The sequence below is a fragment of the Antrostomus carolinensis genome, unplaced genomic scaffold (genome assembly GCF_000700745.2).
Source record: "Antrostomus carolinensis isolate BGI_N321 unplaced genomic scaffold, ASM70074v2 scaffold20389, whole genome shotgun sequence".
NCBI lineage: Eukaryota > Metazoa > Chordata > Aves > Caprimulgiformes > Caprimulgidae > Antrostomus > Antrostomus carolinensis.
Genome location: NW_010340919.1, coordinates 1 through 11,300, shown reverse-complemented (window position 1 = coordinate 11,300; position 11,300 = coordinate 1). Strand labels below are relative to the sequence as shown.

Sequence of the window (11,300 nt, the reverse complement as noted above, 5' to 3'; positions counted from 1 at the left end):
AGCTGCTCCAGGTCTCTCTTGTGTTGGGGGCTCCAGAACTGGATGCAGTATTCCAGGTGGGGCCTTACAAGAGCGGAGCAGAGGGGGAGAATCACCTCCCTTGACCTGCTGCCCACGCTGCTCTGGGTGCAAGAGAAGGTGGTCACACACCACCCTCACTGTGTCAGCACTACTGGCTCAGGACACCTCAGCTTGACCAAAGCTGCTGTACACCCAGGCTTTGAGCTGCCACATCCTGCAAAGACACTGTTCTGGTCATCACCAATTTCAGGAGATGATGACTTTAAAAGCTCACAGTGTATGGCTCCTTCAAGATAAGCCATCAAGTTAAAAATAGCTGGAATGGAGAATATTGAGAATTTCCCTGAAACTGGGCCACCAAATGATCAAGCCACAAACTGAAGCAACACCTGATGCTGTTCATGCAGGTGACCAGGACAGACACAGCTCAAGGCAGAAGGGGAAGTCTTTATAATTTAAGTGAACTGCAGAATTATCTTCTCCAGAAACCCAGAACACCAGGAAGCTTCTAAATCTTCCTTCTCATAACTGCAGCCTTGCACAAACTTACCCTGGTAGAGCTCCTGCTGCGGAACCGATTGCTGGGAAGTCATCCTGGCTTAAAGCACCATTAGCAGCTGCTTCTTTTGGGATATCAACAAAAAGAGCAAAGAAAGGTTTTCAGCTACAATCTGTTCATTTCAGGGAGGAGGCCATCAACGAGCCTGACAGCAGCACTAACAAGCCCTATTTTCAGCAGCTGATGATGTCATTAACTGTGACATTCCAAAAGAACAATTTAAATCCATCCATCACTGTTTCCTTCAATTAACTGCATTCACCATTATGTCACCGCACACGGGAAATTCATGACACTGAACACGAGCAAAGCGTTGGTTGACGGGCACTTTGTGAGGGAACCTCTAGAGACCGAGGTGCCAACACCTCCAGCTGCCTGCTCCACGCTTCTACCAGAGGTCAGCACTCCACTGCCTGCTCACCAGAGCCTCAGTGCTCCAGCTGAGGTGTGCCAATGCTTCTTCACTGGGAAAGCTGCTCCTCCCAGCAGTTCCTCACACCTCTGCTGTGCAGATGCCCAAGCTGCTCAGCAATTAACTCCCGAGCAGTCATTTTACATTGGAACATAACTCCTTCCTCATTTAGATTTGCCTTAAAATCCAAATCCTGTGCTGCAGACTGCAGCAGTTCAGGGGCAGATTGATAACAGCTCTGACAGGCGTGCAGCAAAAGCTGGGCAGGCAGCTGGGCTGAGGGAGAGAACCCTCCCTCTCACCCCAACGGGGCTGTACCCATGAACCAAACGGAGCTCTCAGCAGCTCTCAGCTCAAATGAAGGGATATAACCTCTGAGAATCCAGATATAACCTCTGAGAATCCAGATATAACCTCTGAGAATCCTGCTGCAGGAGCAATAAACAGTGGAAAATGGAGCTGGAGCAACAGTCATATCAAAATATCACTGCATCATATTTATTTGCCCCAAACTGGATGTGGTTCAAAACAATTAAAAGGTTGCTTTCACCAGTTATAAACCTTTACTGGGAATCACTTGTTCTCAAAAAAGGGGAAAAATCAGCCCAAGCATCACAAAAAAAATCAGTCCTTGCATGCTGGAGCAGGAAATGGCACGTTCTCAGATTATACTGGTTGGGATGGAACCTCACACACACTGTCCTGCGTTATTTCCATCTGCTGTTTCTACCCAGCTCCGTTTCAAGTGGAACCTGCTGCAGGAGTCCCAGCCCACTGGGACACATCTCACTGCAAATCCGTGCTGCTGGATTCAGGTTTTGCACAGCTCTACCATAGAATCATCAAATGTTGTGAGCTGGAATCATCCAGGACCCACCAGGATGCTGGAGTCCAACTCCTGTCCCTGCACAGGACAATCCCAACATTCACACCATGTCCCTGAGGGCCTTGGCCAAATGCTGCTGGAATCTTGTCAGGTTTGGTGCCATGAGCACCTCCCTGGGGAGCCTGTTCCAGTGCTCCACCACCCTCTGCCTCAAGAACCTTTTCCTCATGGCCAACCTCACCCTCCCCTGCCACATCTTCCTGCCATTCCCTCTGCTCCTGGTGTTGGTGGCCAGAGAGAAGAGATCAGCAGCTTCTGAGAGGAACGTGTGGCGATTCCCACTTTTGCCAGGCTGATCTCCAGACCCATCACACCTCCCAGCAGCTGCAGAACGTGTTCAACACTAACCTGTAGCATCAGCTGAAGACTTTGGCACACGTTTGGAGCCGAGCACTTCAGAATCCCTCAAGTCCTCCTTTTTACCTCTACTGCTGTTGTCCTCTTTGTCTTCTACCCGTTTTTTCTCCTCTTGCCGTTTAGCTGCCACAGATGCCCTGACGGCCGCTGCAACGTCTCTGTCTTCTTCCTCCCTACAGGACAAGGCAGATTTTCTTGGTCAAACAGTAAAGGTGACCCAGCAGGTTTGTCTCGCTCCAGCTCTCACCTCTCTGGTGTCACCTCCGATGACTGTCCCTGATCTTGTGCTGCCACCTGCTGAGAAGGTTTAAAGAAACCAACCTCTCCAACATACCCTGGCACCAGGTAGTGAAACAGGCAACGTTCACCCCTGGATTTGTGAGTTCTACACGTGGTAATAACAATCCAGGCCAGAAGAAACTGGGGTGAACTGGGAGAGACAGTACCAAGGATGCATGGGGACACATGTCTCTCCCATTCATCTTCAAACGTATGGAATCATAGTTGTAGGCCACAGTAATTCTTTGAAACATGGTTTGTCATGAACTCTCAACACATGCACAATCCACATGCGACACCAACATCAAAGTGTTTATAGAGATGGACTTTTTCCCCCAGTGAAATCACCAGTAATGAACCAGTTGACCATCCAGCAGAAAAAAAAAAAAAAAAAGAAAAATAGATGTGCAGGATGTAGAAAGCACTCGGGCCTCGTGTGGATGGGGAGACATAGAAATGCAAAATTTCATTTCAATACTTAACCCTCTTCTTTTTCCAAAGCACTCAGTCTGGCCACACAGAGATCTGTTAGTTCAATGAAAAGCATGGTCCTTAGAACAGCAACTTCACGATTACCCAGACCAAACAGTCCATTAAACCTGCAAACACTTGTCACTTACTTCAGAACACCCTATTTAGAGAAGTTAGCACAAAAACAGTTGCTGAAATTAATTCAGGATTCTGAGTATTTAAGCCACAAGTTGCAGATGACATTGTTTGCTTCCCGTGTCAGCTCCAGAGCTGGAACTTCACACAGAATGACTTCACTTTAACCAAGCATGTAGTCAGCACACAGGCTTAGTCTGGAAACTAGTTCTACCTTCAAGGATTCAGTCTGGAGGCTTCCAAATTTTGTACCCACTTCCTTCCTACTAGTCCACCAAAACATTGTTAATTGGTAAATAAAAAACCACACTAAGCAGCAATAAAAACCCACAAAATGTTGTGCTACTCACCTCTTGTACCTCCAGCTGCCTCTTCTGTTCTGCTGACTTCCTCGGCCGCCCAGTCTGCCTGACCTCCCTTGCCTGTTGTACCTGTCAACCTCCTCATAGTCCTCTCCACCTATAACACCTAAACAGGAGGGATGGCTGGTCACTCTCAAAGTTATTTCTCTAATCTGGGCATCACCCCATGCCTGAAAAAAGCAAAAATACACTAGGACAAACAAAACTCTCCTGATTTCTTTCTGATGATTAAGCAGTCGAGATGGCCTTCAGGATTGTTACAGTAAAATACATTTTGCAGTGCATGTATTGTAACCTGTGATGGGAGTTTTGAGTAATTCTGGTTTTATGCAGAGATCTCTACATACAGCTCCACACAGAAGAAAAGTTCGTGTGTGTGTGTGTCGCTCTCTGCACTCCTCAGTGGAGGTGCGACTCTGGTCTCAAGCTCCACGTTCAGCACTGCTTTGGAGTAGCTGTCATGCAAATTGTGCACTTCAGTACAAACTGGAGAAGTCAGCAATTTTCCTGAAATCATGTTGTCATCCCAGGTAGGAAGAGACCTCTGGATGTCATCTGCTCCATCCCCTCACTCAAATCAAGGCCAGCTCAGAAACTACATCAGGTTGCCCAGGGCCCTGTCTGGCCAAGTTCTGGTTATCTTCAAGGACAAACAGGATCCCAGAACTGCCTGGATTGGAAAAGCCCTTGAAGATCATCAAGTCCAACCATGAACCCAACACTGACCAGTCCCCGACTAACCCATGTCCCTCAGCACTGTGTCTACACGACTCTTCAATCCCTCCAGGGATGGGGACTCCACCACTGCCCTGGGCAACCCTTTCCAATGCCTCAGAACCCTTGCAGCAAAGAAATTCTTCCTCACATCCCATCTCAACTGCCCTGGGCACAACTGGAGCCCATTTCCTCTTGTCCTGTCACTTGTTCCTTGGTTGAACAGACCAACAACTCCACAACCTCTCAGGGTCCTGCTCTAGGATTTGCCCACCCTCTTTGTAAAGAATTTCTTCCCGACTAGGAATCGTTCACCAGATGTTCTGGAAAACCCCCCAAGCAGTAAGAACGAATAGGCTTCTGTCCACCTCATCCCCAGCCACACTCACCCTCACTCCTCCTCTGGTGCCTGGGAGCATAGTTAAACTGCAGGTCTATCTGGCGGTTCTGCCTGGCCTCTGCCCTGTTCTTGCTGTGACAGGCTGTTTTGTGGGCTTTATAGTCGATTTCGGTGCGGAAGGCGTGGGTGAACTGCTCCGTGCTGCACCGGCCCTCCTCGCAGAGGAAATGCTTCTCGCGGAAGTGCTCCCGGAGGTACTCGTAATCACTGGGAAGAGAAGAGAGACTCGAGCTGCCACCTTCCCAACCTGTTTGACTAATGGTGTGTGGTTCCTCTTACAAGATGAGGACAATCCTAGAAGGTTGGTTCTTTCTTTGTCCCCTGACAAGCTTTCCAGCTGAAACCACTTGTGTGCAGTCAACACAGATCTTGATGCACAATCCCAGACGTTAAACTAAATCTCATCACATCCAGCTGGACATCAGGCACGTCTCTCACAAAGAGAATTTCCTTCTGTCTGCTTCCCACATGAACTTTGGAGCATTAACACACTAGGAAGGTGCAGACATCATGCTGCAAAATGGAACTTTTCAGGTAGAAAACTTTAAAACATGGACTAGACAGAAAGTGATTACTTTGGTTATTGGTTTGAGGAGCAAGAGAGACTGCAGCCAACCTGCTCACATTCTTGCCCTCTGTCTTCAACCACCATCTTCCCAAAGGAGACCCAAAATCCAAATTCAAAAGCAGACCCAAGTGATTTTTCCTCAGAATTTAAGCAACAGAAAAAGGGGAAAAAAAAAAACCTGCTTGCACAAACCTGTAGTATTCCTGAGCACCGTCAGAGTCACAGAAGTGACAAAAATAATGATCCCGCCGGAGGTGCTTCAGTAACTCGTCGTTATCCAAATAACGCTCGTCGCAGAATTTGCACAGGGGGTGCCCACGGTGAGAGGTGTCATCTGGGTCCCCGTGGATTCGGTGACGGGCCAGGTCCTTACGAGAATACCACTTCCTCTCGTAAGTGAAAATCTGGAGAAGCATAAATACACGTGTTACTTCTTGAGTGAGAAGCTGAACACGAGCAGACAACGTGCGCTGGCAGCACAGAGGCCAATAACCGTGTCCTGGGCTGCACCCAGAGCAGCGTGGGCAGCAGGTGGAGGGAGGGGATTCTGCCCCTCTGCTCCGCTCTTGTAAGGCCCCACCTGGAATACTGTGTCCAGTTCTGGAGCCCCCATCACAAGAAAGACATGGACCAGTTAGAACAAGTCCAGAGGAGGCCACCAGGATGATCCGAGGGCTGGAGCAGCTCTGCTGTGAGGACAGGCTGAGAGAGTTGGGGCTGTTCAGCCTGGAGAAGAGAAGGCTCCAGGGAGACCTTCTAGTGGCCTCCCAGTACCTGAAGGGGGCCTACAAGAAAGCTGGGGAGGGACTTTTCATAAGGGCAGTTAATGACAAAACAAGGGGAAATGGGTTTAAGCTGAAAGAGGGGAGGTTTAGATGAGATATTAGGAAGAAGTTCTTCACTGTGAGGGTGGTGAGACAGTGTCCCAGGTTGTCCAGAGAAGCTGTGGCTGCTCCTCCCTGGAAGTGTTGAAGGCCAGGTTGGATGAGGCTTTGAGCAACCTGGTCTAGTGGAAGGGGTCCCTGCTGCTGGCAGGGGGGTTGGGACTGGGTGAGCTTTAAGGTCCCTCCCAACCCAACCCAGTCTGTGGTTCTATGATTCTTGTGAACACAGGACACAGTGGGATAAGCCAGGTTGTGCACACTGGTTCATCTGTAGGAGTGGCAGATTTGCTTTAGAAGATGCAATTTGACAACCTACACCTGAAATTTTCAGCGAATAGGAAACAAAGTTCAAGTGACAGATCCAAATGAGATGTAACTTGCATTTCACTCAGTCTGAAGACTGGATATAGATCTAATTCACCTTTTTCCCTTTTCACTTCTTTTTTTGTGCATTAATATAACGTAACAAACTTTACATTTAAAAAATCCTAACTATGTATTTATGAACACACAGTATTTTGCATATTGTGGTGGTTTGTTAACTCTATCCTAGCAAAACCAGGACACATATTCAAACTAAAAACCCCAGAAACTGGAAGTGAGCTGGTTGACTCTCCTCAGACAGCAGCCACCCCAAGATGGCTACACACCAAGGACACAGATCAGTGAGGAAATTGTGTTGTAAGCCCATCTCCTGTCCCTAACACACGAGCTATTTTGGTAGGAAGGGTTCTGAAGATGCCAAAAAAGACCAACAAAGCCCTGAGAACAGAATATCCTGTTTCTCACCCAGACAAGGAGTGTTACCTTGTTCTGGGAACAGGCTCGTTTGGCTTAGCTAGGCTGGATGGACTGAAGCTCCTGCGAGCTGAAGAACTTCTTTTCAGTAGCTACTAGTAATATGGAACTTTTTTTTTTTTCTGTGAAATAAAAATCTCTGCAGGATTCTGAAATTAAAAGCCAACAAGTTCTACTATCCCCAAGGACTCTTGCAGGTCATGTAAGGAAGGAGCCCTCCTTCCCACACACTGAAACACAGACCCAGCTCACCTTTAAGTGTTTCACACAGAGTTTGCAACAGAAGAGTTCATGCTGCTTCCTCATGTGCTGTTCCAGATCTGCAAAGGTGTTGAATGGCTTGGCATCCGGACACAAAGAGCATTCATGCTGCAGCAGCTTCCTAAGGGACAACAAAGATTGCCTAAAGATTCTCTGATTGCCTCTCAGCAACCCCATCCCTGTATGGAAAAACAAAGGTTGGGCTGGCGGCAGAAGGCGGCGTTTTTGTGGCTCCCCAGCAATCTGAGAGGTGAGTCCTGCTTATTCCAAAAACACTTGGAACAGAACAGGAACCAAATCACCCAGAGGTTTCAGTTGCAAGAGAAGAGCTGAACAGTCACAGTGTGAGTAACACGCTGCCACTAGAAAATCCTGAGTGGACTGTAACACGGCCAGGCAATGAACCCTCTGCTCGCTGCAGATTCAGCTGATCCATGCAACATTCACATCCAATTTAATTGCACTTTCTACTGTCAGAAACTGAAGAACACAATGGTGAGAGAGAAAGAATGGTACCAAAAAAAGAGAGGGGAAAAAAAAACCCAACAGAAACCCCACAGTGACTCCCAACAAGAGCTGCAGACAGAGCACTGGGCTCAGTGGGAGACCCCGCTCTCTCACACCCGATTGCTGCCCACAGAACTGTGATCTCAGCAGCTCTCCAGAGATCTGTCACCAAAGGCATTCCCAGAGCTGGTGTGTAATTCACCAGAACACATTTCCAACTGATTCTGCTCACTAAACCCATTGCCCAGTTCCATAAATACAGAGTCACACAGAACTGTCAGTATACCAGCAAAGCTACACCCTTAGCTCCCATCAGGCTGGATAAAATGCTCCATGAAAAAGGTACCATTCCCACATGGTTTAATCTTTTTTTCACTCTTCTTTCCTTTTAGCTGCTTTTAATTCTCTGAAAGCTTTCCAATTAATTATGAAAAAAACCCAATGAAAATATTTCACATTATTAAAACTACTCTGCTGGCAGATTTTTCACTCCACATTGGTTTTTTACTTCACCCTTTTCCTCCCCCGTTTACAATGAAGCTCTCTGCAGGCACAGAAGGTTGCTCTTCTTCTCACATGTTTGGTCCCATTGGTTTTGATGATTCCTCAGGCTCAGCACAGCAATAAATACAATGACAACAGTGATTCAGCTGTGACCCAGAGTGAGTGACATCCCCGTGGAACAAACCCACCCCGCTGTTCCCCGGCACGCGGCTCCCGCCACCTCAGGCAGACAAGAGCATCCTCCTCCAGGGATGTGTTCCAGGAAGGGTCCCAGCACTCACCTGTACAGTGCATAAACATCTCCATCCGTAAAATAAATGTCATATTTCTTCTCGTGCTGCAACTTGTTAAGTGCTATTGCTGAGAAGGACGTCAGCTTCCGGCCGAAGACAACCTGCAGGCAACGCACACATCAGCCCGAGCGCTCGGGGGCTCCAGGGAAACTCCTCGGCTCACACCCTGCTTGGGAGGGGACTGGCCACAGCCTGGAGCTTGGGGAAGGCTTGCAGAGCTTTGTGTCAGCCCCAGCTGCCCCTCAGCACCCCCTCAACTGTTATCAGAGCTGCTGGGACTGCTCCTTATCAGCTTCCAGAGGAAGGTGGGTTGGACCAGCCCGGCCTTTGGAGTGTAACCAGATTAGGAAACTCCTTCTGGTTTGTTTTGCTGCCAGAGCTGTGCTGAGAGTCAATAACTCCAACCCCTCTGCAGCAAACGTCCTGCACTCAGCTCCCTCCTCTCTCCTGCTAGGAGATCACACAGGAACCTACAGTCCAAGTGACTCATCACTCAGAGTGTGACTGGGAAACCACTGACTCGTCTTTCCTGAACTACCAGGAAAGCAGGAAACAAACCACAGCGTGGCTTCCCGAGTTATACCTGCTCCACACACGGCTTCCAGGGGAGCCTCTCACTCCCAGTCCCTCCTGCTGCTTCCAGGGGAGCCTCTCACTCCCAGTCCCTCCAGCTGCTTCCAGGGGAGCCTCTCACTCCCAGTCCCTCCTGCTGCTTCCAGGGGAGCCTCTCACTCCCAGTCCCTCCTGCTGACCCTCAGGCACTCGGGTCTCACGTTGATGATACTACAGCCACCTTCAGCAGTTCACCCAGCCCCGCCTGCTCCAGCACATGCTCCCAGTTTGGGAAGTGCTGGGGCAGCAGCAACGTTCCTGGAACAGCTGAAGTCACCCAGAGCAGCTCAGAGAGGCTGGGACACAACCACAGGAAGAGTCTTCCAGTTCTAACAGGAACCCCTGTAAATCCAGAAACACTCAGAACCTGCAGAAAAGCATTCTGTGAAATAACAGCCACGTTGTTGAGTCCTGGGAAATCCCTGCCCTGCCCTTGCTGGGGTGAAACACCACAGAACAAATACTCTCAGTCTGGTTTTGTGGGGTTTTTTTTTTAGAGCTTTATTTACAGTTGGGCTACTTTTAAAGTTAAGCAAAACAAAAAAAAACCCCCACACCCAACTTGCTGAAACAGCCAGTTTAAAATAAAGAGAATACAAGTGGAAGTCTGTTGGGTAAATGACAACTGTGGCCAACTCCAATTAGTTAAAAAATAAATTATCTCAGTGAAATTGCAGTGACATTTTGTTTCAGCTGAGAGGAATGGTTTGCTGAGAAGTAGATTTTATCAGAGGACTGATAAAAGCCAGTCCAGGGAGGGTGTGGAGTCTCCTTCTCTGGAGACATTCAAGACCCGCCTGGATGTGATCCTGTGTGATCTCATTGAGGTTCCTGCTCTGGCAGGGGGTTGGACTGGATGATCTTCTGAGGTCCCTTCCAATCCCTGACATCCTGTGTGATTCTGTGACTCCAACACAACTTCCTGCAGCAGTTCCAGGAACAATCTGAGGCACAAACATGAGCAGCACACTGACCCGGGGACACACACTGACCCGGGGACACGTCAGGCTCCGTTTACAGCTCAACAAGTCACTTCACTGCAACAAGGACACGTCCTGACGACGCTCATTACCATAACAAGTACATCCTGCTCCCTCCTCCCCGTGCTGCCACTCCTCTTCACAGTCCTGTTTCCTTCAGGTTTTGTGCTCTGACTCTCACCAGCTGGGTTTACACCACTCTGCAGGACACCAGCTGAGGTCTGGCAGCGCTGTACGTGCCTGTGCTAACTCCACACACGCTGGTTTCAGGTCCTACACGTACACTCAGTTCACTCAGCAGCAGTTCTGATGTGATTCATGTCCCCCAATATATTTTTTCTTTCCCTGGGGCAGATGGGTGAACAGACAGAGCAGTGTTTTAATGGCACATAAAGATAATTTTTTGGGGGGAAATGAGCAGAGCTGTTAAAAATGACCCCTCAGTCAAGTGGAATAAAAGGATCATTTTAAACTGTTCATAAACGAGGGAGAAAGATGATTGAGAGAACCAAAATTCAGGGCATATAATTCAGCAATATCACCAAATGGAAAAGCTCTGGAGATGAACAGTCCCCCCCTGACCCCAAGACAAGCAGGTTTAAGGATGAAGAGCAACATCACTGCTTGATTCTTCCTCAGACAGCAGAAGCAGAGCAGCAGCTGCTCAGAAGATGATCAGAGATAAAGGTACTCTCAGAGTTTCTCTCTGTACACAGAGGCTACTCGTGTGCCACTAAACTCAGTCTAAAAACCCCACAACAACCCTTCTGGCCTCCACAAAGTCTGAGGATCTTCAGCACAGAGCTGGGAATCCTCAATCCCAGCTGAAGATCTTCAATCCTCCAACCACCTGAACAACTCGAACAGCAGCTGAAGTGAACAGGTCAGTGGGGAGGGTTCTCCTTTGGCCAGGGACAGCCCCTTCCCCCTGTTCTATCTGGTTTATTTCACTTCCTAAACCACCTCAGGGTATTTCATTCAGTCCCACCACCAACCCCCTTCTTCTCAAGGGGTTTTTCTGTCTTGGTTCTGCAAGGAACAAGTTCACTTCTGAAGATTTGTCTTTACAACTGTCCTCGAACAACTTTTCTTCCTTCCCAGATCTCAGGGCTGGGCCGAACCCTGGGCTCCCTGTGCCCAGCAGAGCCGCAGCGACTCGTAATGAACTAAATGCACCAGAAACCGTGGGGGAAACGGAAACCGATCGGGAAACCGGTATCGGAGGGGAAACGTTGGAGCGAGAAACTCGCCCCACAGCCGGGTCCAGAACAGGAACCGGAGGCGAAGGCGGCGTGTG

At 48.7% G+C, this 11,300-nt stretch overlaps 1 protein-coding gene across 1 annotated transcript in view; it reads right to left on the bottom strand.

The window, feature by feature from the left end:
• Positions 1–8,512, bottom strand: part of ZNF598 (zinc finger protein 598, E3 ubiquitin ligase) — a gene marked incomplete at its 5' end in the record, with an annotated part of 12,861 nt that extends 4,349 nt beyond the window's left edge. The window contains 8 exons of the mRNA XM_029087064.1: positions 572–644; positions 2,227–2,408; positions 2,998–3,039; positions 3,471–3,588; positions 4,586–4,803; positions 5,357–5,568; positions 7,099–7,228; positions 8,400–8,512. Of these exons, the coding sequence (XP_028942897.1) occupies positions 572–644; positions 2,227–2,408; positions 2,998–3,039; positions 3,471–3,588; positions 4,586–4,803; positions 5,357–5,568; positions 7,099–7,228; positions 8,400–8,512 (1,088 nt within the window). The remainder of the gene's footprint in view (positions 1–571; positions 645–2,226; positions 2,409–2,997; positions 3,040–3,470; positions 3,589–4,585; positions 4,804–5,356; positions 5,569–7,098; positions 7,229–8,399) is intronic.
• Between the last annotated feature and the right edge of the window lie 2,788 nt (positions 8,513–11,300).